Consider the following 27,005-nt stretch of genomic DNA (forward strand, 5'->3'; position numbering starts at 1 on the left):
TGGGACCTTCTGCTTGAAAGGCAGATGGTCTACCACTCAGCTATGGCCCTGGTGCACTGGTGGAGGAAGGGGGCGGGGTCCACCCCGGGTGCCATCTCTGAGGGGGGGGGTTGACAAAAAGGCACCCCGTGGGGGGCTCGCACCACTGCCCCCGGGCGCAGCGGTGCGAGCCGCCACCATCGCACCACCGCAGCCGTGTGCAGAGGATCGCACCGCCACTGCTGCTGCAAGCAGAGGATCACACCGCCCCCACTGCAGCTCCGAGTGGAGGATCCTGCTGCCACTGCTGCCGCCACAAGTGGAGAATCCTGCCACTGCCGCGAGCAGAGGATCGCATCGCCACTGCTGCAGCCATGCGCACGGAGGATCCCCCTGCCCCCTCCACAGCGGCTGGCCCTGCCCCTGCATGGCGGATTCCCCCCCCCCGGTGTACTGCATGGCTGCCGCTCTGGGTGCTTATGCAGCTTACTCCGCTACTGGGTGGGTGAGACCAGATGCAGAAGTGGAATGGACCTTTGTATGGCAGGCTAGTTCCTTCACACATCCACACAACCCTCCCTATCCTCTACCCAGAACCAGCAAGTGGCATGGTCATAGTTCTAGGACACATTCCAGCCAGGTATATGTACACCCAGTTAGGCTAACCATCTACTTCCCATTTGGACCGCACTGAGAAAAACCCGGACCCTTACACTCCCATGTTTGAGTACACCATTGACACAGCGTCCTCAATTCTCAACCTCAATTCTCAACCAACCAAGAATGATCTCACGTGTGCTCTTACGCAGATTGAATATGAGCACACATAGCATGGTTGTGCACCGAGACAACCAAAATCTATTCCCTATTGCTCTGAACCTTGATTGGGCTATTTTCGACTTTCTACATTCAGGGTAACATTTGCGACTCAAGTCGGCCATGATACATCTACGCATTGCCCTGGAACCCTGCACATTGCAAAGGACCCTGGGCCATGTTATAGGAGACACACCCAAGTTTCATGGGACACTGGCCAGACCTGTTGGGCCACAACATCTTATTGCATTTTGTCAAGAGGCCCTAAAAGCCCTGCTGATGGGCTGCACTGCAGTTTTGTTGGATCTACTGCAAGGATGGGGAACCAGTGACCCACCATATCTGTCTGCACATCAACCCCCATAGTCCTTGACCATGGACTTTGCTGGCTGGGACTTAGGGGAGTTGGGAGTCTAACATCAACTGGAGGACCAAAGGAGCTTCCCCACCCCTGATCTGGTGGCTCATTATATTAGCCCCATTTTTTCTTCATTTTCAACACGACACCAGGAGTGACCAGTGTACTGGGGCATTATCTCTGCAGAGTACCTGGATGGGGTAGGGCATTGGTGGGAATGCTGAATTTGCTCTGCTTCTGAGTGCTCACACTGCCTTGCCCCATCTCCATCCAGCCTTATGAGGCCAACTCCACAGCTCTACCCCACTGGCTTCTATTGCATCACACATTCATTGTTCAGTGAAATAAAGAATTAGTTTTAAATCCACGTCTCTCCCTCCCCACCCTTCTATATATTTAGATTTCACAAGAAGGCCTCCACATTCTTCTGCTGTTCCTCAATCTCCCTGCTCTTCCCTTTGGACTTCAGGAAACACAACTTCCTTATGAAGTCAAGGCAAGATTCCATGGATTCCCATAGCACATGACTACACGGGAACACAGGTGTACTGAGTCAGCCCATTGATCCATCCAGCTCATAAGAGGAGCTTGCTGGATCAGGCCAATGGTCCCAAAGCAGATGCCTGTGGGAAACTTGCAAGCAGGTTCTGAGCACAGGAGTGCTTCCCCCTCCTGTGGTTTGCAGCACCTGGTGTTCAAAAGCATTTCTGCCTCCAGCTGTGGAGTCAGAGCTCAGTGTACCTTTCTCAGACTGGCAGGAGGCCTCTAGGCTTCCAGGCAGGCTTTTCTCCCAGTCCTACCTGGAGATGCTGGGGACTGAAGCGGGGATCCTCTGCATGCAAAACAGATTCTCTGCCATTGAGCCATGGACCTTTGTACCAATCGAAGACCATGGTGTCTTTATTGATTACTTATTTAACTGCTGAATGGTTGCCTTTGAATCCCCGCAACGGGGTGAGCTCCCATTATTCGGTCCCAGCTCATGCCCACCTAGCAGTTCGAAAGCACGTCAAAGTGCAAGTAGGTAAATAGGTACTGCTACGGCGGAAAGGTAAACGGCGTTTCCGTGCGCTGCTCTGGTTCGCCAGAAGCGGCTTAGTCATGCTGGCCACATGACCCGGAAGCTGTCTGCAGACAAACGCCGGCTCCCTCGGCCTATAGAGCGAGATGAGTGTGCAACCCCAGAGTCGTCTGCGACTGGACCAAACGGTCAGGGGTACCTTTACCTATATATATATAGACTTAAACCAATTCCCCAGAGCTATCCAGAGCAAATAAACATGGCCGAAAGGTACAAATGAAATAAATTCTTCACATAGCAAATAGCTACCACAAGATTTAGTGACGGCTACCGACTGGTCAGCTTGAGAAGGGGATTAGATAGGTGGAAGGAGGGCAAGTCTATCAATGGCTATGAGTCATAATGGCATGATGCTTCCATGGTCAGAGGCAGGTCCTCCCATACTCGCACTTATTCACATGCATGTTCTCTGAATGGATAATGTATGAATGACTTTGATCTTGCCAAAGGGGAAGTAGACATCTCGCTGGGGATGCCGTTCCACTTCTCCAGCAACAAAACCAATGCCTTGATCTGGATCTAGCTTGGCAACCCACCCCATAATGATCGCACCCACGTGCCTGCCATTTCCCCAATCCACATGGCAAATGGCGCACCCAAAAGTGATTGCTGCGTAAGCAGTTTCAAGAAACTTCCAATGCGACGGCTGTATTATGAGAAGCAGCCCGTCACGCCAGAAAGGTAACCCACGGCATTCCCCCCCCCACCACCACCATTGCTCATTCCTGTGCATGGCCCACGATCCAGGAGACTGAAGGAGGACAGCGGGAGCAAAGTCACATCATGAATCGGTTGCCTGCTTTAAGACCCTGAAAACGTCGGTGTGTTTGTGTGCGTCATCTCTATAAAGGAAAGACAGCCTAAAATCTGTGAAAAAACTGATGGTTGCCCCATTGGCCAAACAGTACCGAGAATTAATCCTGAAAGGGCACGCAGCCTCTCAAACTGCAGTTGCAATTGATTGGCACTCATCTCTCCCAATTAAAAGACATGTTGGGAGGGACCGGGAAGGATGTCCCACCTCCCCTGACAACTGTCCACTTCTCCCTAGGGAGACCCACCTCTCTGACTGAGAGCAGCGACTCATAGGAATGCAGGAAGCTGCCTTATACTGAGTCAGTCCATTGGTCCTCCTAGCTCAGTATTGTCTACACTGATTGGCAGCAGCTTTCTGGGATTTCAGACAGGGTTCTCTTCCAGCCCTAGAACCTGGGACCTTCTATATGCAAAGCAATGCCCTGTCACTGAGCTATGGCCCTTCCCTGCTCCTTGAGAACAATATCAGACAACTGACCCCTTTCCTTATGACTAAAAGACCTTTGAGCCTGGTAAAAATTTCAAACTGGCAATGTTAATGTAAGAATTTCCATAAAAATGTGTGGATTTCACTTGGGAAACACAGCTATGCTATAATAGCTCCACGACGTCGCTAGAAAGAGAATATTCACCTCAACATTTGCCCTGGTAAGGGAATTACAAAACAGTACTCCATAAAATATTATTATTATTAATATTGTTATTATTATTAATTTTCTTTTTTGCTACTCCATTATTGGTTGGCAACACGGTGAAATAGTCAGGAAAATCCTCCTGGAATTTTGTCGCTCTGGAGGTGAATCCAATGTTAACAAAGGAAAAAAAAATTCTTTTAGATACTTAACTGAAGAGATTATTATTACTTTTCCTCATAAACAAATCTGTCGGATGAGAAGTCATTTGGAAAGCCCTCTGTGACTGCAGTCATCTGCTGCAATGCATCAACTTACGTCTGTCGACACGCGGAGGACCACCATGTACACATAACGTTTTAGCCAAAAAAATTGGTTAGCAGTTAGGGAGAACAGGTGACTTATTGGTTGAGATCTTCATTTAAAAAAACCCAAACAAACACCTTGAACCAAAAAAAAGGAGCTGGATTTGTTTTGGTCCCAGATCTGAAGTCTCTTAGAAAATGTACATTCAACGTTTTGGTCTTCCGTTATCTTGATAAAAGGTCAAGGTTCACTTCTGGGTTAAGGAATCCAAGTAAACAAACGCTGGATGGTTGCTTAACGCCAACCTTCCTTTTCACACCCTCTCCGATATGCGTTGTCGGTGGTTCATTGTTATATACTAATGCAAAGCACTTGGTATGTGATTTAAGAGACTCCTTATAAGCCCTCAAAGATAGGTGCAGTTTTTTTTTAATCTCATTTAAAAGCCCATGTTTTTAAGGCCACAAAGATCTGCTAACAGTTTTTTTCCCCATTTTGTGTGTGTTTAAAGAGCGCAACTCGTCTTTTCCTTTCCTGCTTCCGTGTTTTATTATTTATTCGAGGTGACCCAATACTCTCATTTGTGTCTGTAAACACCGGAGATCTTGGAGGGTTGGCCTCCCCGTCTCTGTTGTCTTGAAGCTGTAGAGATCCAAGGTTGAACGTGAGCTACATTCACAAAGAAGAAGAACTCTGAGCATAATCTCTTATCATAAGCGAATCGTATTTTGGCGAAGAGGGGATACACAGGGCGGATTCGGAGGCCGGGGAACTGGGCGAAGCGCTCCCGGAGTCGACAGAGTCCCTGAAGGGGGAGGGAGGCGTCAAAGCCACCAACTCTTCGAGGTCTGGCTTTGGCGCTGCTGGTGTTCCTGCCGAAGAAGGGCCCTCTTTGACGCTGCCGCAGGATGGCTTCCTGGCCGACTGAGATGCGCCGTTGACCTCGATGGCAGGGAGAGGCTGGATCTCTGCAAACGTCGTCATGGTGGTAGGAAGCTGGATTTCTCTCGGGATCAAGTAGGAAGAGCACAGAGGGGTGGCTACCATGGCTCCCGGCGTGGTGGTGGAGAGCATCATGGAGTTGAGTTCGCTGATGTTGGCGGTGAAGCGGGTCACCACGCTGCTGATCTGCTCCATCAGGGAGCCTTGGGAGGAGCTGCTCCTCTGGGTTTGCTCTGTCTGGAACGTCGGGACGTCGTCCTCCGTCCGGCTGAGCGAGGCAGTCCTCTGGCTGATGGTGCTGATGGGGGAAGGGGTCTGAGCTCGGTACTGAGCCGGGTAGTGCTCCTCTGCTTCGGAGACGTCGTAAAGCGTTTTGGCACTGGACTCTGGGAGCGGGACGGTGAGTGTGGCGCCGCTGCCGCTGTGCTGGCTGCTGGCTGTGCTTTTGGAGAAAGGCTTGATCACGGCCGTTTGGTTGGGGTTCTCCTTCTTGTTGATATGAACGGAAAGCCTCTGCCAGAGGTGGGCTCCCCTGCTTGTGCTCTTCTCGTTCTGGGCCCATGTGACCGATTTCCCATTGGAGCTGCAAAACAAGGAAAGGAGAGAGAGAGAGAGAGAAGGAACTTAAGGTTCATATCTAAGGGAGCTCTTAACAGCAGGGACATCACAAGTGGCTGGCCAGCTCAAGGCAATGTTCTGACAGCCCCAAGAGTTTGGAATGCCCATTTGCCAGCTTACGCCAGCCATGATGCTACTCAGCACTCAGCCCATCACAGCAGGCAGTGTTACCTCCTTTGAATGGGAGCCAAGCTCATCTGCAGTGGCCACCTACCGTTTTGGGTTACTCAAAACGCCACGCGCTGGCACACAGATCTATGAAATGTATTGGTTTCAGGGACACTGACAAGCTGGAACGTGTCCAGAGGAGGGCAACCAAAATGGTCAAAGGCCTGGAAACAATGCCTTATGAGGAACGGCTTAGGGAGCTGGGTATGTTTAGCCTGGAGAAGAGAAGGTTAAGGGGTGATATGATAGCCATGTTCAAATATATAAAAGGATGTCATATAGAGGAGGGTGAAAGGTTGTTTTCTGCTGCTCCAGAGAAGCGGACACGGGGCAATGGATTCAAACTACAAGAAAGAAGATTCCACCTAAACATTAGGAAGAACTTCCTGACAGTAAGAGCTGTTTGACAGTGGAATTTGCTGCCAAGGAGTGTGGTGGAGTCTCCTTCTTTGGAGGTCTTTAAGCGGAGGCTTGACAGCCATCTGTCAGGAATGCTTTGATGGTGTTTCCTGCTTGGCAGGGGGTTGGACTGGATGGCCCTTGTGGTCTCTTCCAACTCTATGATTCTATGATTCTATCTGTGGTCTAGGGTGATGCGTTTGGGGTCGCTTAAGATGGCAGGCAGCCCCCATGGGTGGCAGCTGAGCTTAGCTCCCATTCAAAATCACCAGCACCCAAGCAACACTGAAGCCCCCGTGGAGGGCAGTGAATTGCGTCAGTAGCAGAAAAACATGCGGAGCCAGATATTGCAAACAGGACTGAGCCCAAACCTCACTGTGTGTGTGTGTGTGTGTGTGTGTGTGTGTGTGTGTTGTACAGTGGGGAAGCAAAGCTGGCACCACACCAAGGGCCCCCATTGAAGTCTGGTGCCAGCGCTGAATAAACATGTCAGAATCACAGCCCTTCAGGTGTCATTCCCGAAAGCTAACTGAACTAAATTTGCTAGCTGCTATCGAAAGAAGCAAGTGTCAAGATAAGTATAAGCAAATGCTGTAGTCAGCAATTGGCCTTGAAATAAACCACCATGGTACCCAAATGAAACCAGGTAGCCACCAATGTCTTCTACTGCATTCTAGAGAATGCGGAGGATTTTTCAGACACCACAGACTCGTGGAGTTGAAAGGCTCCTTGTACGCCATCTAGTTCAACCCTGTTCAGCTCTGTGCCTGGAAAAGAGAGTATTGCAAGGAGACAGCTGTACAGCAGGTCCTCCTGAAGCTGCTGAACTACAACTCCCATCAGTCCCCGAAAGAATGGCCAATGACCAGGGATGATGGGAGCTGTAGTTCAGCAACATCCGGAGAATCAATGGTCGCCTGCAACTGCTGTACAGCCTCTTCTTGAAGACCTCCAGTTTGGAACGAAACCCACCACCTCTCCAGGTAAGCGATTCCATTGTCAAACTGCTCTTACCATTCAAGGAGCTTCTCTGAATGCTCAATTGAAATTTAGCCTCCTGTAACATAAGGTCTAACTCTGGGCAGTAAAGAAAAAGTCTTGGCTTTCTTCTTCTATGCAACTGTCCTACAAGTATTTGAAGAGGGCCATCATGTCCCCTCTCCACTTGGGCTATGAGGAGCAAGCCATTATGTCCACTTCCCCTAGGATGAAATGTTTCTGGGTCCATTCATACCGACAAGAATGAGGAGAAGCATCCTTTTCATCGGCAGAGATACCCTACAGTTCACACAGCTGTTTCAAGCCTTCTCTGCTCTGGCACACACGCACAAATCCATGTAAATAAACGACACATTATTAACCAGCAATCCATATCATGGAGCATCTCCAAAGTACAAACTGTTAAGCAAAGGCTGAGACAAAACAAACATGCCTGGGCTGGGGCTGCAAAATGGTTCACAGGCTCATCCACCTAGACAATCTTCTCACTGTAGAGTGGGCAGCTCCACTGATAACTGCACCACACACAATAACATATCACACACACTACACACAAACGCACAACCACTTCCCTCAAGATCAGGGGAAACAATGCATGGACCAGTCATCTGGATTTACACACTGCAGGCACATACATCACAAGACACATCGTGGAGGTGGCTCTGGTGAAACAGGGGGCAATGCCAGTGGTGAAATCCTTCTTCAACACTTGACAAGCTAATACAGTACAAGTGGTCACACGTGTTCTGCAGTCGATGTAGGCTGCATTCACATAGCCATCTATTCCATTTCACTAATTGTTAATTTCTGTATTATATCTGAGCTTTTCTATGACTTTTGGAATAGTGGAAGTTTAACACTCCTTTCTGTGTTCATCGGTTTCAGGGGGTGGGAAAAATAATTTGCAACCCCATTAACCCAAAGAATTGTGGGAGTGATGAAATTTGGGGCAGTATACCTGTATGCAGTTCCTTCTATTTGTTTTCATAGGAAATCATAGGGGGTCCTGAGCATGTATGTGCGGAAAGGATGGAGGAGTAGAGGCATTGTCCAATGATGCTCCTTGTTTTGCCACACCACACCCACTGGTGCGAATGCACGTTAGTGCAATATGTGCCTGTACCAGTCAGGAAGCGACTGTTCCATAAAGCAAAAGGCACTGCAGTGTGGAAGAAATGTTCAAAAAAATGGACCCAAGTGCTAGCATTAGGATCAGGAAAACTAATGCAACATTCCCCGTGTTTGAAAGTACCTGTAGAGAACTGTGTTTTACATTGTGACTGGATGGGAGGAGGGGCTTTGCTGTAAAAATTTCAGGTAAGAGGGAGCAGGAGGATGAAATGTTGGTAAAGGAGTAGCTGGGATTTGTGAGTTAATGCAGTTAGTAGCTCTGGGACCAGAGTGGAGTATGGATGGGCACTGGAGGAGGAAGCGGGGGCGCGGGGTGTGTGGCCCGCCCTGGGTGTCATCCCCGAGGGGATGGGATTCTTAGACTAGAACTAAGGCTAGGAAATTATACCTCTGCTTCTGGAAGTTTATGTGTAAAGAGAAGAGTCAAGAAAACCAGAGAAGTAGGGTGGGTGGGTGGGATACTCACTCTCACGAGAAACTTAGTTGGAGATTTACTTGTTTTCCATTCCCACATGAATTAAATTTCTTAATTCCTGGCCGATCTTTCATGGGATTTGTAGTTTAAGGGCTTATTGACATCTTTATTGATATCTCTCCCAGACCAGAATCCAATGCAGCATCACACAAATGACACCAAGGCAGATAAAATGCAGCTAAATGCCCACCCCAAAGCAAGGTAGGCACAGTGAGGCTGTGACATGCGTTATTATGATGGTCTCTCTCATTCACCCTGAGATTAGGGGTTGAGTTTCCTGGCCTGGAGCCTCCAGACTTTTTGGAACGCTGGAATAGAGAGAGTTAGCAGTCTTTTGACGAGGAAGTCTTGCGTGCATACAGGTTGAACTCGAAAAATTAGAATATCGTGAAAAAGTCAATTTATGTAAGCAATTGTTTTCATTGGCTACTGGAGTTTAATACAGTGGTGCCTCGCAAGACGAAATTAATTCATTCTGCGAGTGCTGTCGTATAACGAATTTTTCGTCTTGCGAAGCACCAACGGGGGAATAGCGGTTTGACGGGGGGGGGGGGGGAATCGCGGAAATTTTTCGTCTTGCAAGGCAAGCCCATAGAAAAATTCATCTTGTGAGACAGCCTTTCACTAGCGAATGCCTTTCATCTAGCGAGTTTTTCATCTAGCGAGGAATTCGTCTAGCGGGGTACCACTGTATATGAGATAGACTCATGACATGCAAAGCGAGATATGTCAAGCCTTTATTTGTTATAATTGTGATGATTATTTGAAATTGTTGAATTTGGGGTTCTCATCAGCTGTACGCCATATTCATCACAATTATAACAAATAAAGGCTTGACATATCTCACTTTGCATGTCACGAGTCTATCTCATATATTAGTTTCACCTTTTAAGTTGAATTACTGAAAGAAACGAACCTTTCCACGATATTCTAATTTTTCGAGTTTCACCTGTATATTCATTTCCCTCACGTACTGTCCACCTAGGTTCTGAGAGGATTTGTCCAGCCATTCAGGGTGACTGCACAACTGGCGTTGTTGGGAGCTAATTGCCTAATTAAAGGCCACCTGCTTGACAGAGCAGAAGTGTGTCATTTAATAGCCAGGGAGGCACTGAGTCTCCAGTCAGCGACTGCCACCCCAAGCTGGGCTCTTTGCCATCTCCATATATTGAAAGTGCCAGACTGGTTTCTTTTCTTTTCTTTTCATTCTTTTTTTTTTTTTTTACTGTGGAGTTCTGTGTCACGTTCATGTAGCAAATTAAGCCTCTTCACTCCCTAAAGTGCGTCAATCATAAAAAAAACCCAGTGGCATTTCCAGGAAATTGGAGGCAGAAGGCTATTTTAAAATTCCCTTCTGCCACCCACCCACCCCTACCCAAATAGGCCTCAGGACGCATGTGCCCATCTGGGAGGTTTAACTGAGGGGTCAGTCAGATCGCATCACTGGCTTTCTCTTTGAGGGAAAACAAAGCGACGTTTGACAAACATGCAAAAGTCATTGTCCCTCCTCAAATACTGAAGGCTGCTTTCCGCAGAATGCATTCCCAATGTCCCAGTGCTCTTCATCCCTCGAATAATCTTTCACCTTCGCCATCCCTGTCACAAAGTGTCCTTATTGCTGTTAAGATTTTGGTTGGGTTTGTCAACCCTTGCCAAGCTCACAGGCAGGCAGGCAGGCATGCCTCTCTCTCTCTCTCTCTCTCTCTCTCTCTCTCTCTCTCTCTTCCTCTCTCCCTCCCTCCCTCCCTTTCTCTCTCTCTAACCCACTGGGTGAATCTGACATTTTTTGTTTCTCTCAATTTCCTATTTTCCCAATTCCCCCCCCCCCCATTTTTGCATATTTTCACATCAGAGGATGGATGGCGGCTAACAGATTGAGGTTGAATCCTGACAAGACAGAAGTACTGTTTTTGGGGGACAGGAGGAGGGCAGGTGTGGAGGATTCCCTGGTCCTGAATGGGGTAACTGTGCCCCTGAAGGACCAGGTGCGCAGCCTGGGAGTCATTTTGGACTCACAGCTGTCCATGGAAGCGCAGGTTAATTCTGTATCCAGGGCAGCTGTCTACCAGCTCCACCTGGTACGCAGGCTGAGACCCTACCTGCCCGCGGACTGTCTCACCAAGGTGGTGCATGCTCTGGTTATCTCCCGCTTGGACTACTGCAATGCGCTCTATGTGGGGCTACCTTTGAAGGTGACCCGGAAACTGCAATTAATCCAAAATGCGGCAGCTAGACTGGTGACTGGGAGTGGCCGCCGGGACCACATAACACCGGTCCTGAGAGATCTGCATTGGCTCCCAGTACGTTTCCGAGCACAATTCAAAGTGTTGGTGCTGACCTTTAAAGCCCTAAACGGCCTCGGTCCTGTATACCTGAAGGAGCGTCTCCACCCCCATCATTCAGCCCGGACACTGAGATCCAGCGCCGAGGGCCTTCTGTCGGTTCCCTCACTGCGAGAAGCAAAACTACAGGGAACCAGGCAGAGGGCCTTCTCGGTAGTGGCGCCCGCCCTGTGGAACGCCCTCCCATCACAGGTCAGGGAAATAAACAACTACCTGACATTCAGAAGAAACCTGAAGGCAGCCCTTTTTAGGGAAGTTTTTAATGTTTGATATTTTTGTATTTGATTTCTGTTGGAAGCCGCCCAGAGTGGCTGGGGAGATCCAGCCAGATGGGCGGGGTATAAATAATAAATATTATTATTATTATTATTATCAGTTCCTTTTCCCTTTTTTAAAAGTCTCATGAAAATTCAACATAACTTTTGTTTCTCCTATCACGCATTTCCCCCACAGTGGGACGTAGGAAACTCAATCAGGTCAATGGCTCACCTAACTCAGCATTGTCTTCACCGACTGGCAGAAGCTCTCCAGGGTTTCATCAGGGGACGTTCCCATTCCTAACTGGAGATGCCAGGACTTGAACCTGGCACTTTCTGCATGCAAAGCAGACCCTCCACCACCGAGCTATGGGCTGTCCCCCCACACATATCTTTGTTACTTGAGGCAGGACAACCCAGGTGCATTCTCAGAAGCCCCTTCGCACATTCAGCACTTGGCACATGCCGAATGCTTGAACAGAAATAACGAAGGGAGATTTCTGCTGGCTCAGGCCAATGGCCCATTATGCCATGAAATCATACAATCATGGAATTGGAGAATTGGAAGGGACCCGAGCATCATGTGGGAATCTTTTGACCAATTTGGGGCTCAAACCTACAATCCTGAGGTTAAGCGTCTCATGCTCTACCGACTGAGCTATCCAGCATCGTGTTATGACAGTGGCCGACAATGCCCTTGAGAAGCCCAGAAGCAGAACCTGAGGACAACAGCACTCTCCCCTCTTGCAATTCCCAGGAATTTGGGGGCATCAATATCTCATTGATTGTGCAGCATTTTCTGGAAAACCCACTGCTGTAAAAAATCTCTGCACCTTTGTAATTATTTTTTAAAAGAGCACAGATGAGTGCTTATAGCGGTGGATATCTCAAGTTAAAATGCTGTTGTTTTTTTCTCCTCCTCTGCAGTTGCAGCTGCAAGATAGTAAAAGTCACCTTAGGCTTCCGTTTGGGGGGGGGGGGAAAGACACTCAAAGCTTTGGCTGGAGCTGCAAGCTTACCATAAAAACAAACAGCAGCACAGCTCAGTAGTGTCTCAGATCTGCCTAGCTGCCGAGCTATATAAGGGCTTGCGACATGCAGGCTGAACAAGCCAGGCTTTGCACAAGAAAGACATGCAAAGTGATGGAACACACAGCATCCCCTGTGGCTGTGTGAAAATCTAGTAAGCTGCCATTGGTCAGCCCAGACAGTGCTGCCCTAGATGACCAATAGCCTGACTCTGCAAAAAAGCAACTGAATAGGTTTTTAAGAGTTGGGAGAAACCTTAGATGCCATGTAGTGGAACCCCCTGCTCAATGGAGCAATCTTGCAACTGCAGCAACCCTCTGCTTAAAATACCTCCATCAAAGGTCTAGAGAACCCTGTTGGGGTGTTAGTAGGAGGCAGGAGACCAAAGGCCCAACTAGTCCAGCACCCTTTTATCAAAGGAGCCTGTGAGAAGCCCTCAGCAGTTCTTTGCCCACTTGTGCCCCTCAGAAAATGGTATCCAGAGCCTTATTGCCCCCAACAGTGTACGGAGTAGATAGCCATGATGGCTATTGATAGCCATATCCTCTGTTGATTTGCCTAATACTCTTCTAAAGTTGGTGGCCATCACTGCATCCTGTGGTAGCAAATTCGCAGTGTTGTGCAATTCGCTGGTGCCCGGCATGCATGTGCACATGCACCGGGTGGGACCAGGCACTGGGTACACAGGGTAAACGAAATCCCGCCACACCAGCCTAACCTTCGCTGCCCTCACTGGGTGGGCGCAGGGCACAGAGGGTTCACGGGGCTGTGCTGCGCTGCACCACTCTGCCTGTCCGCCTGCCTATGGGTGCACCCCCCCAACACTAACCAGACGGCCAATCAGTGAGGGGATGGGGTGTGTGGTGGCACTGCCAGACTGGGCTCTGGGACCCAGATGCCCCCCAATGACAGGCACCTGGGGCTATGGCCTCCTCATAGGGGAGTTACTGCAGCCCCTTGATCATTTGGGTTGGCTTTACTTACTCTACAATATCCCTTTTGCTATGGGGCAGTCGCAATTGTACACAACGCCCCTGCCTCTGCATGCCCCAAATTTTCTATGTTGAATGAGGAAGGTCTAAAGGGGACCTCTGCTCATGTTTGCTTGAACATGAATAGAAGTCTCCATGAGATTGAGAAGCCTCCTTTTTCAGGGTTCCTGATCACACAGGGCTTCTACTCAATGTTAATGCAAACTCAGTAGGGGAAGGCCAAGATCAGAGATGGTGTGGTCTGGAGCACACACGGATGGTGTGGAAGAGGACGAGTGAGCAGGACCCCATGCCTCCTATTAGCACCCATATTTCCTGTTCAGGCATTGCACCCAAACAGAACTTAGATGTTCCTCCTTCTCTGGATTATCGGTGTTAGAATGGACCATGCAAACCAATCTGGGCTCCAAAAGTTGGAAGCTGCGTCATGGCCATGTTGCTTACAATGACACCTTGGGAAAAGTCAACACATCAGCTCAAACAGTCACAGGAGCCTGGCAATATCATGTGAACTGAGCTGGAAAGGTGGATTCTTCCGAGCGATTTCCTTCCATGGAAAGGAAGCCGGAGAAAACCACAAAATGGGAGCTGTTGCACAAACATGAAACATTTTTATGTGCATGATGTTAGTTGTTTGCAAGGCACTTTTATATTTGAGCAACAATCAGTCACAAGCCACCCACTAATAGCTTTCACTTCCATCATCTAAAATCAGTTATGTGATGGGATGTTTTATGAGGCTGTCAAAACATCGATGCCTTGGTAGCGCGGCTATGGCTTAAAATTACCGACTTAATTAAATGCAACAAATAGGAAACGTATATCTATCTCGCAACAGCTTGCATGAGGGTTTGTCTCTGTGATGATAAGTCAGCCAATCTCAATGCCTTCAATATGGAGTGGGGAACCTACAGCCCTCCTGATGTTTCTGGGCTACAGACTCTCCTCATCCCTGAACATTGATCTTGCTGGCTAGAGCTGATGGGAGCAGGAATCCATCAACATCCAGGGAGTTAAAGGTCCTTCATCCCTGCCATGATTTATCCCCATGTTGGCACAGACAGAAAATAACTAGAACAACACAAGTTAAATATCTGTGCCTACATGAAAAGAGAAAATGGTTTCTGCTCTTCTAGCCTCAGTTCCTTCTGTTGTCATGTCCATTACTGGGTTTTATCGACATTCATATGATGAAGACTTGGACGACCCTTTCCCAAAAGCCAGATGTGGGGAATCTTTGGCCTTCCAGATGCTGCTGAACTACAGCACCCATCATTCGCTGGGCACTAGCCATGCTTGCTGGGGTTGATGGGAATTGTAGCCCAGCAGCATCTGGAAAGTCAAAAGTTCCCTAAGGAATTGTGGAAACAATTGTTTTATTGGCTGCAGTGTTTGGTCTACACTGCACAAGGCAAGGGAAGTACAGGATTGGCTCCCAAAGCCCATTGTGCCAAGCCTGTGTTATTGGCGCAAAACATGAGCATTAATCCAAAGCAGGGCTGGCCGATATCTGGTTTTCAACATCGTGATATATCACCAGCTAAACATTGTGATATAGCGATATATCATGATGGCTGAAATAAGGAAGGAGCTATGTAGAGGCATTGGCTAGCTTCACAGTTTTTCCCCCTGCAGGAGGCAGGGGAGAGTTGAGCCAGCAGAGTCAACAGGGACTGCAGGAATTGAGAGAAGCATTGGCTGTCTCCACGGTTTCCCCCACATTTTGATTTTTTGCATAGCACACGCGCATACACAATGATTCACAATATATTGCCAGGTCAAAAATTATGAAACTGATATCACAATATGGACTTCAAATCTGTTTTGGACAATATATTGCCCAGCCTGAATTCAAAGACATGTACAAGTTTCATATTCCGTACAGTCTCATGGCACACACTCACTTGTCATACAGCTGACAAGGTAAGGTCATGCATCAATGCTCCAAAGCACTGTCTAAACTGAGCACTGCTGCAGATTCGCCACACCAAGACTGACACGTCTGTGGCCCACAGAGGAAAGTGGAATTCTCCCACCAGATATGCATATCTAAAATTCTCTCTTGGGTTTGCTGATAGACCTTTGCTCTACCTGTGAGACTTTTGTATCAAAATTCCCTGGAAGTAAAGCCCCATTGATTTCAGGCACATTTACCTCCATGCAAGTAGAAATGTCCTCGGCCTGTTTAATAAGATTTAAGCTAACAAAATCTTCCTCAGTAGCATGCTGTCTCTCAGCTCTACTGAAATGAAATTCATCATGCTATAGAATGAATATTGGCTCTTCACTGGAGGAAAAATATACAGGACAAAGATTGCATATACTGTGGGGAAGAACCCCTCCCCTCCCCGCTGTCAACAGGATAAAACGGCATATGAGTAATTGATATTTGCATGCACTTTTCTTCCCCACCAATTTGCTTCTTGTTCTTCAACTGAATTGCTGTTCTTTTTCCAGAACAGATCAATCAAGTTAGAAATGGGCACAGCCATGACAAGAGAGAGAAAAAGAGAGAAGAGAGAGATGGGGGGGGGGAGAGGGAAAGGGAGAGAGAGAGAGAGAGAGAGAGAGAGAGAGAGAGAGAGAGAGAGAATGCCACACAGAGAGGTTGACAAACAAACAGAAGCTGTGGATCAATCCTGAGCAGATGTGTGAACACAATCGACCACTGCTGACATCATTGAAGCCCAACTAGGGAATAAAAAGACAGAACAGCAGGGATTAAATTGATGACCTGAACAACTCAAAGATCGCCATTGAAGGAACACCCGGGAGTCCATTAAAAAGGGGATTGTTATTCATTTTGAATGATGCTTGGTAGCTTATCCAAACGCTTTTGGAGAAGGTTGACTTTCGTAATTTTTGTGGGGACACACACTGTTTTCAATTCTGAAACCCTGTCCACAATTTGTCACCAAGGTGGTCAGGCTCTAAAATAATGACGGAGACATGTCACTGTAAGAACTTGACAGTGATGGAGCTCTATCATTCAGGGATATTTGATGTAACACCCAGAGAGGAATGTCAACACTAAAATGGGAAATTCCTTTATCTCTTATGGTTTTAGCAACCAAGTTTATATTCCTTGCAAGTGAAACTGTAAACTTTCTACTTCATCTTGATTAAAAGTTGATTCAGTTGTCAGATGAGATTGCTTTAGGGATCTGGATCTGCCTGTTCATGATTCCTGGCTAAAATGACATATCCTACTATCTCTGGTCAGAATCTAATTTTTCACAGTGTCACAGATATTATGCTATAGATGCTTTAGTTTTTCTGGACTGGCTACTGATATATTAATCCATCTCCAAATAAAGAACAGATCATATTTTATCTTAACAAAATCAAGTCATAGCCAAATGAGGATGGTCCATGAGAAATAATTAAGAAGTTGACATTGTAAATAATTAAGTGTAATAATTTTTTGAAGGAAGTACACAGCTCTGAAGTGAGCTCCAGAAGAATTTTGGGTAACTGATTTCAACTTCATTCAGAAGGCAGAATGGTTTGTTTTCACAAACATAGGAATAATGTTGGGTCATTAATGTTCATGGTTAAAGGTTTATCTCAAATTTGGTGAAAGCTCAATCTGTCATCCAAGGTCATAAAGGCACTTAAAGTTTTGTTTATCAGTTGATGGTCAATAAATTTTGGGTTAAGAGACGTGTCAACGTGATAAGCTGAATATATGGATGGAATGATAGTTGTAAAAGTTGATGTATTGATATTAGAGCTGTCAAAAGGAAATTTAGAGCCTGCCTTATCTAGGAGAAATTATGTATGTCTCCAAGTTTATGCTGATGAAGAATTTTTAGGGAAAGTAATTTAGCGAGAATGAGTAAATGTCCTTTGTGCATGTTAAAGTTGCTGGGGGAATGCTTTGAAACAAAATAGCTTAGACTGTGAATATAATTTATGAGCCAGTGACATGTTAGCTTCACAGGAGAAGATTCTCAAAAACAGGATAAATACCATCCGAACTACCTGCCATCTGAAGCTCACTTGCCTGCTCCTGGGCTGGCAGCATCTGACAAGAACTAGTAAGACCTGGGAAATTAGAGGAAAAAATTGCTTCCCTATTTTGAAGGCAGGTTCACCTTCAAATGCGAACTGAATCACATTTCTCTTACTTTCTCTTGGCTGAAGAGTCCTTCATTGCTTGCACCTCATCCCATACAAGAGAAAGATTCGTAAGTGCAGATGCATGTGGTGGACATAAGTAGGACCCTATACCGGAGGCCAGATGAGAGATTTTGGGTGGTAGGATTGAGCTCCCCAAGCTGCTTATTAATTTCTTTGTTTATTGTCTTCATGCTCAATGCAGCACAGAGTCCTTCAGTGGTGATCTCTGGGTTTGTTCAGACATCCTTTAAGCTCTTGGCATGCATTTTGTAGTGCTGTCATTGCTGACTATGCATGCCTGAGAGTAATTCAGTAATGCCAAGAGTGCCCCAGGAAGCCCTTGTCCGATCATTACAATACATCACTGGTATTAAAATAAAAAGGATAAAGCCAGTGGCATATTCGTAACAAATTCACCATGTGTATAGCCCAGAGCAACACATACCAGAGACCAATGCTGATGATTCTTTGCCATCCGGGCTAGGCCAAAATACATACCAGCAGGGGGGATGTTTTGTTGCAAAGAGTCTCCTTTTTGGGCGGCAAAATAACAAATCACGGACAAAACGGTTCCCGTCACTGAGAAAGACAGTGTCCGTCTTGCAGCTAGGGTTGCCAGCTTCTGTTTAAGCTGAGCTTTTTTATTTTTTGCTCCTTGATCAACAAACATGAGGCGGTAACACTTTCATTCTCCATGCAGTTGCCCCCTTCGCCTGCTGTAGATCAAGCTGTTGTCACAGACTCAAGAGGAGGCCAGGTTGGCTTAGCAACCCTGTTTGCAGGTTCCGACAACATACAAGGAAACAAGGAACGGTGGGTGTCCGAGCTTCTACAGACATATCGTATGGGATGTACAGCGCTGACACATTGAGGAGGTGGGTGGCAATGTCTCTTGAGATGCTCCTCCGACTGACAGACATCTCACATGGCCTGGGAAAGGAGGGGGTAGCGACGCTCATGCTTTAGCTTACCTGCTCATTGTTGCTCTCCCACCATTTCCCATACTCCCTTTTGGAGTGAAACATTCTATTTCCGACTTGTGCTGGGCCAGCTTCCTGCCTTTGTACCTAACACATCAGGACGAGGACAGGAGCAACAAAAACAGAGAGAAGTGACCGTGTGCTCGGGAGTCACCCTGTCAAACGGCGGCTGTGCAAAGGGAGGGAGAGGAAGGCACATGCGCATATCACCGTGGGCCTCCCAAAGGCTGCCATAGGCCTCTGCTGCCATAGACCTTACAGCCCTATATGCGGACCACTTGGTTCCTTTGGTGTGTGTCTCTGTGTATGGCAAACAGGATCCAAAATACCAGCCCTTTACCATGTGATATATGCTTAGGAACCTCACCCCAAGCAAGGGGGAATGGAAAGATTGGGAGGAGAAGTTGTAGGAAGGAGAAGTTGTAAGGGGGAAGTGCTCCTCTGGTGAAAATCAGCCTCCCCTGGGGTGCATGTGCTGATTGGAAGCAGCTACAAGGAGTGGAGGGGATTATTCCACATGCTGGCATGGGCCTTGGAAAGTGTGGAAAGGGATAGGGAAACTGTGGACCTTCAGATGCTGTTGGAACCCAGCCCCCTTCAGCCCCAGCCAGCATGGCCAATGGTCAGGGATGGTGGAAGTCGCAGTTTGGCAACATCTGGAAGGTCAAAGTTTCCCCATCCTTGGTGTGGGCTATGTTCACCATCTGCTGGCGATATTCCACTCACAGACATGGTTCTTTCATTAAATCCCATCAGTACTCAGTATCATTATTTAAGTGCCCTCATTAGCAGCATCTAAGTAACAAAATATAATAGGGATCCCATTTACTGACCACCAGTTAATGTGTGGGGAATAGCCAAAAAGAGCAGGCGACCCTTAGCTGAGAATTAAGTTGGTGTTGCATGAAAATAACAACGGTCCCGCCGGTGCTCGTATTGTGCTTTGGGGAGAAAAATTGTGGGGACTATGGGTGAGGTGGGAGAGATAGCTGTAACACACTCATTGAGAGGAGGAGCAGCTTCCCAGATGTGGTTAGATTCCAACTCGCATCATCACTGACCACTGGCTATACTGGCTGGGATTGATGGGAGTTGGGAGTCAAATAGCATCCACAGGGTCACAGGCCCTCCATCTCTGATCAAGTGCATCCAAAACAACTGCCTTCTCAGCTCCAAATATACCCAGAGCAGCCAAAACTGAGCAGCGAGATTCAGAACGCACGTCAAAGTGGCATTTGTGATGTAGCCAGAGCATCGATTAATATCTCTGACCAATTACTGATTCCACCAAAGCAGTGTTCTGTGCAAGGCTGTGCCGAGATTGCAGGTTATAAATGAGAACCATGCAGGATAGACAGAGAGATAATATGCATACGTACTAACTCAAGTCGGGGTTCCTAAATGAATGAAAAAGATGAGGCACTTTGGCTGCAGTTGAAACCGCTGAAAGATACAAAGGAAGTCAAACTGGATCACAGGAGTCCTCTTCCCGAGACAAAGGAGCCTTCGCTCATATTGGGAGGGAAATAAAAGCGCCCAAAGAGGAAGAAAGGAACCAAGAAAAGTTCTCCCCTTGGGAGGGGAGAATCCACAAAAGGATGGCATGACATCTTGATACTAAATGCAGTGTGTACTTCTGTAAGCAGAAGCTCGCTCCATTAGAAGCATGGTGCTGTTTTGGGTCATCACCACAAGTCCAAAATGTATTCTCTCTTTTGAGGGTGGGAACCTGTGGCCCTCCAGATGTTTTTAGTCATTCCCTGGGGAGGAATTGCAGAATGTAGAGGGGAGGAGAAGAGAAAGATTGCTTGCATGAGCTGCCTTTTGCTCACTGCACACATCAAAAACAACCCACAGAAAAACCACACGATACCACCTCCAGTAATCTATTTCTGACATCCGGTGAATTCATTCTAGCCAGGGATTAGAGCAGAGAGGGGAAAATTCTGGTGATCCTCTGGCTGTTGCTGGACTACAACTCCCATCATGCCTGCTGGCTGGGGATGCTGGAGTGGCTGATGGGAGCTGGAGTCCAACAGCAGCCCCAGGGCCCCAGGTTCTCTGCCTGTGGAATAGAAAGCATGTCCACTACAAACTGATTTCGCCACCATTCCCTCTCCCTAGTGAACTCTGGGCATTGTAGTTCTATGAGAAGGATGGGGGATCCTAAACAGAGAATGTTTGGCACTCACACCAAATTGCAGCTCCCAAAAGTCTATGGAATAGATGGTATAAGTTTGAAGTGCAGGTATACTCTTAGCATTACAATGGGACACGGCTATTATCTATAAAAACCAAAGCGCGAAATACATAATTCTACTCTGGGTGCAAGGCTCAAAACATGTGTAGCAGTAACTGGTGCATGAAAACCATAGATTTGTAGTTCCATTGCTGCAAGGAGAAGGAGAGGACAGCAGAAAGACCACAATTCTGCTATGATGGAATGGCTCTGCTTCTCAAACCAGACTTCCTTGCCATGAAATTGTAGAATTCTGACGTCCATGTAGACTGGGATGAGGAAATCCTGTAGATTTGAATTCATTATTTAAAAGATGCAATTCATGACCATACTCTGTTGTCATGTTTGTTGATAAAACTTAATAAACACAATGGAAAACAAAACCTGCAGAGTCTTTGGGGCAGAGACTCGAAGTATATTCTCAAGCACCTGAAAAACACTTTGCAATACATATGTGGGCACCATAATAACAGTTCTTTAGCTTGGGCATGTATCAAATGAGACAGTGGGGGATATGTAATTGGAACATGGAAGCTGAGAGGGGGGGACAGGAAGCATGCCTCTGAATATCAGTTGCTGGGAATAAAAAAATGAAGAGTGTCTGTTGCACTCAGGTCCTGCTTTCAGGCTTCCTATAGACAACTGGTTGTCCACCGTGATAATAAGTTCTTAAGTTTTTAAAAGCAAGTACGTTGCATTGGTAGCAATTAAAAGAGGAGTTCTCATTTATATGTACCACTGCCAGACCTATCCATTATTTTATCTCTGTGGTTTGTGCAAACCCTTGGGTGGGGGGCAAAGTCTGTAGTGCCCTTCAAGGTCTCAGCATCAGAAGATTCCTAGAACTGAGTGTCAGGATTGCAGGTGAGAATTGCCGGCTGGTGTGCAAACTTCACACATCATAACAACTGAATTGTTCAAGTTGGTTCTTATTAAATACAAATCACATTTCAATTTGAAACCTTCCTCTCAGGCTAGCTTTCTTCTTCTTCTTCTTCTTCTTCTTCTTCTTCTTCTTCTTCTTCATCCTTTCAATAATATCTATTTAATATCTAGGGTTATATATGTAACGTGGCAGTTTCATAACTGTATGGCTGCCATTAACCTCCCCCCCCCCCGCAAAAAGCATTTGTAGTTTGGGTCAAGGGTATTGACAATTCCATAGGAAATCCTTAGAGAATCTCCCAGAAGCACAACTAATGAAGCCGTTTTAAGTCTGTGGTGCTGATATGCCCCAAGATAATTCTCTTTGAAGAAGAACATCAAATTCTATTCCCCCCCGAGGAAGGCTTTAAATTAAAATGCACGGGTTGTGATTTGCAGAGTGCTTACAAATATGTCCTAGTCAGCCATGCCTCCGTGAGCAAAGTAAATGTGTGGCTCTGTTGCACCTGCCATTGGAACATCTTGCTCAGTATTGTTTACAGTGACTGGCTGTGGCTCTCCAGATAGGGAATCCTACCTGGAGAAGCCTAGGATTGAGCCTGGAATCTTCTGCTTGCAAACCAGGTGCTGTACCACTGAGGGCTCACCCAGGCTTGTGCTTGTCCCATGCTTGGAAAGCACATGCCTGAGCAGTTTCCCACTTTCCCCTTGTTTTCCAGGCATTGCTTGAAGCGGTTATGCCCTTGCTCCGCTGCTTTATCCTGGAAAACTTCAGCGATCAATCGGAGCAAACATCAACCCAGAGAAAACCCAATGGACGTTTGTTCTGATTCAGCAGTAAATACTGAGTTTTGTCTAGGGGAAAGCAGTGGGGCGAGGGCAAGACTGGATGAGGCCTGGGCTGTGGCCTTTCCCCACGGGGAACCCTGCACAACCAGGGGTCCTGACTGTGTGGAGCACCTGCACCTGCACAACTGTCGCTGGTAAGTGATTTATTGCCCCGTAATTGCCCCTTAATTAGACAACCTCTGCTGCCTGCAAAGGGGGAGGGATTGATGGAGCTACTCTCCTTGTCTTTATTTTATAGTGAAATACCAGTATTGCATTATAAAAGGAAATGGGGGAGGGGGGGAAGAGAGAGTTAAGCAAGGGGAAAACAGTAATTAAAGCCTTTTTTGAGAGCCAGTGTGGTGTAGTGGTTAAGAGCGGTAGACTCATAATCTGGGGAACCGGGTTCGCGTCTCCGCTCCTCCACATGCAGCTGCTGGGTGACCTTGGGCTAGTCACACTTCTTTGAAGTCTCTCAGCCTCACTCACCTCACAGAGTGTTTGTTGTGGGGGAGGAAGGGAAAGGAGAATGTTAGCCGCTTTGAGACTCTTTAAAGGCAGTGAAAGGCGGGATATCAAATCCAAACTCTCCTTCTTCTCTTCTTCCTCTTCCTTCTGCCAGGGGAAATTAATCTCCCATTCATTCTGAACAGGAAGCAGCAGATCTGTTAACAGTTCTGCTTTTGGTTAACATCACTGTAGCCTCTCAAAGCCTCAGCCGTCTTCTGATTTAGCTTCATGGAGACACTATATGACCACATGTCATAAGACAATTGGAAGGGTAAGGCTTCCTGCTCTCACTTGGAAGTATCGTGGGACAGAAATGGCACCTAAGGGCCACACATCTCTGCACCTGTCTGTGCATTTCACCCCCCCCCCCACACACCTGTGCTACCATCCTAAGAATAGGGCAGCCCAATTGTGATGGGGGTAGACTATGAAGTTCTGGTGTTTTGAACATAATGTTATATGCATAAATATTAATAGAGGAATTAAGGAAAATGCATAGTGAGCGGTGATTGGGTGAGCCTTTGAAAGGGAGTTTGAATGCTGATGGCGAGTCAACCTTGAGAGTGGAGTCAGGGAATAGGTGACTGATGGCGTGAAAGTTGATAGTGGATGAGAAGCAGGCTTGGTCTTTTCAATAGGATCTGTTTTATAGCAGCCATTGCAATAAATTAATGTGTTTAGCCTAGATAAGAGGAGACTGAGAGCCGACATGGCAGCCATCTTCAAATATCTAAAAGGCCAACATATGGAAGGTAGAGCAAGCTTGTTTCCTTGTGCTGGGGTGGGGTGGGGTGGTTAGGACCTGAATCAATAGCTTCAAGTTACAAGAAAAAGAGACTCCTTTCTTGGACATACATCAGGAATAACTTTCTTGGATAAACATCAGGAAGAACTTTCTGGTGGCAAGAGCTGTTTGACAGTGGAACGGATTCCCTTGGCAGGTGGCAGGTTGTGGATGCTTTCATTGAGATTCCTGCATTGCTGGGGCTTGGACCTAGATGACCCCCAGGCTCCCTCCCAACTTACAATTCTATGATATGAGATAAAGAAAGTTGGGTGTACACCAAGGAACCACAGAACCCTCGTTTATTGTCTCTGTTTAATAAATTAATTGCATCACACCCCAGGCCTCATATTTGGTTACACTGGGGTGGAGTATTCTGATAAATATTATCTGTGGCGGCAGCTGGGAGGTTATGGGAATACCCATCTAGAACTCATCTCAGAGCTAAGAGTGGGAAGGTGGTACAGAGCATCTCATAGCAGAGGGTGGAGGTGCCATGACAGGGAGATTTTGGCTCTGCTTCTCTCCCCTGATGGAACTATCGGCAGTGGCTAGGTCTCCACTGATTTCAGCAGAGCCTGAATCCCCATCTCCAATAAGCGTCGAAAGAAATACAGGGTTTCCTACGCCCACGTAGTTTCAAGAGACCCCATTTAAAGCCAAGCGCACCATTTCATTATCTAGCTGTTTAGTTGCATCTATGGGAGTAACCCTTTAAAAATAAAGCTGCTATAATTAGACAATCACGTGTAATTGCCGCCCGTGCTTTACACAAGCAAAGAAATGATTCCCCAGCCCCCTGCAAAGCGGTAATCTACAGACAGAGGTCTGCCTGGGCACCGGACTGACACGTTCTTGCTAGTTTCTCCTCCTGAAAAGTGTCACTTTAGAATAGATCGTTTCTATGACCCGTTCACAGCAGTTCAGCATAGACATTGCAATGGCCCCATAATGCGTTTTTCAGTTTGAATGTATCAGCATCAGAACATGCAGCTTGCTTGCAGAACACAGAACACAACAGAGTGGCACTGAAGCTAAAAGCCAGTTTAGGTGATGTATCAGACAGTTTCCTGTCTGGCACACTTCATGTTTTGCTTGAATGATGCCTCTAGTTCACTTCAGAACCTTAGATATATGAGCTAGGCACCAAAGGGTTCTTTAAACTAGGGTTACAGTTGCCGAAATGGCATGCCTAGTTGCAATTTTGGGGCCAGACGGCCCAAAAGTCTTATGTTTCAATATGAATTTTTGGTTCCTGAAATTCATTCTGATTGCACAGATAAAATATAACAGATGGAATTTTACGGGATGTGTTGCTAGCGTGTGAAAACAGGCAAGATCCAAGGATCCCCAGGCATGCATTTCCAGATGGTGGGGACATCAGGTGCCATTCTGGCGCCTGGGCATCTTTACTTGGTCGCAGATGCGCCTGGAAAATTTCAAATACTGTTTCCTGGCACCTCTAGTTCAAAGAACATCTCAGATAACAGCTCTCAGAAACATGCCACTTTCCCGAGATTCCCAAAAGACCCACCAAGAGCAGATGTGCATGAGCTAGCTAGCCGAGGCTCCCCCAACCTGGTCTTTTCTAGATGCTTTTGGACTGCAGCTCCCATAATCCCTGACCATTGACCATGCTGGCTGGGGCTGATGGGAGCTGGAGTCCAAAAGACCTAGAAGGCACAATGAGACTCAGCATCTCTCCTTCCCACACACCATATACTTAATTAGGGTTCAATAAAAACCTATTTAAACATTAGCCCACTGCCAAATTGATCTGGGTTTGGGGTGGGTGGTCCCTGGGTTGGCTTAGTCTCAGGGGCCTGGGTCAGGTCAATGGGCCAGACTGCAGGGAGGGAACATCTGAGCACATGTCGCCATGCCCAGTTGAACATTATGGTGCAGCATAGTGGCAAAAAGACCAAATTATTTTTCAGGAAGGTCCTGATTCAAGAATCGTGACTGTGGACTCATTGAGAAGCCTCAGTCAATCCCCTACCTTCTCAATTTTGACTTAGAAAACGGGAGTGACGATCCTGAACTACCTTACAGACCTGTTGGAAGGATTTCAACAAGGTAGTCTATAAGGGCATTGAATGCATTAAAGAGTGATAAATATACCAATATAGTTTCATTTTTTATAAAAAAAAAAAGTTTCTGAACTTGGATTTGAAGCAGTGCACTCCATTCATTCAGCCAAACAATTTGTATCACTCTGTCAAAAACGGTTTAATCAAATCTATGCCATGGAACACTCTCCGGCATGTAAATTAAAATCCATTGTAATCATAGTGTACGAGAAGCTCAATTCATTATACGATGGAGCATTTTTTTTAAGAGCAATTCATCAAAATCGTTCAGATCTAATATCCTTCACACAATTTCACAAAGACAACCCAGCTATTCCTCTGCAACCCTTAATTTTAATTAATCACATTATCAAACTTGTCCAGAGAGGTACCTGAAATAAATTATCTATACGGAATGAATGAGTCTGACCATCAAACAACCTCCACACTCCTAGATTCTGTGATACAAAAACCTGCGAGGAATATAAGCCATCCTCAAAGGAAGGTGAACACTGCGAGAGTTGGATGAGAACGGTGGCTCTGATCCAGTTTAAGCTGCTGCAACTACTTGTGCATAACACAAATAAGAGAGTGGATGGGGATATATATCCCTAATAACCACAAAAGGCTCATCCAATCAATGGGAACGAGGGCTGGACGAACGCTGTCAATTTCAGCACCTCACCATATCCCCAATCTTCATTTTTGAACTCCACATTTTCAGATCAGTTTGTGATTTTTTTTTAAAAGAAGTCCTTGTGAAAATTCACCAGCATTTTAGTATGACTTTCTCCCAATGTGCATTTTTGTAACCAATTTACCTAAGATGCACATTTTTAAAAACCTAATAATAAAGACTTTATGAATATTTTTTCCACTAATATATATATGCATCATTGTGCACAACTAATGCAAAAATAAAATAAAATAAAATAATATTCTTTTTTTTTGGTACACATTACTTGCTGCAGCATGAAATTGGAAGAAGTGTGAATTTTCTGAAGGGTGGCTGTCGTTTCAGTTCACATTATTGTTCTGGAAAGTGCAACCTAGTTAGGTCCGACTTTAAACGCAGGCTGAAATGAATTTCTCCTTCATACCTAATGGGAACCATGACTCCCTGTGGAGGGAATTGTGAAATCCCAACGGATATCAAAGTCCATGTGAGATCCACACCATCTGCATTCCTTGTCACTTCTTCTGTTTTCAATGTCCAGGAGTGAGTGACGTCACCGGAAGCCCAGGTAA

The 27,005-nt window shown here is 46.5% G+C and overlaps 1 protein-coding gene across 3 annotated transcripts in view; it reads right to left on the reverse strand.

The window, feature by feature from the left end:
• Positions 1-4,480: 4,480 nt before the first annotated feature.
• GRM5 (glutamate metabotropic receptor 5) overlaps positions 4,481-27,005 on the reverse strand; it is a 217,777-nt gene continuing 195,252 nt past the window's right edge. The window contains exons 8-9 of one of the 3 annotated variants that reach the window (XM_033146097.1): positions 18,434-18,529; positions 4,481-5,513 (exon numbers count right to left, since the gene is read on the reverse strand). In XM_033146097.1, coding sequence (XP_033001988.1) covers positions 4,664-5,513; positions 18,434-18,529 — 946 coding nt within the window. In that variant the 3' untranslated portion in view covers positions 4,481-4,663. The remainder of the gene's footprint in view (positions 5,514-18,433; positions 18,530-27,005) is intronic. The other 2 variants (XM_033146098.1, XM_033146099.1) reach the window with 2 other exon arrangements.

The sequence above is a fragment of the Lacerta agilis genome, chromosome 4 (genome assembly GCF_009819535.1).
Source record: "Lacerta agilis isolate rLacAgi1 chromosome 4, rLacAgi1.pri, whole genome shotgun sequence".
NCBI lineage: Eukaryota > Metazoa > Chordata > Lepidosauria > Squamata > Lacertidae > Lacerta > Lacerta agilis.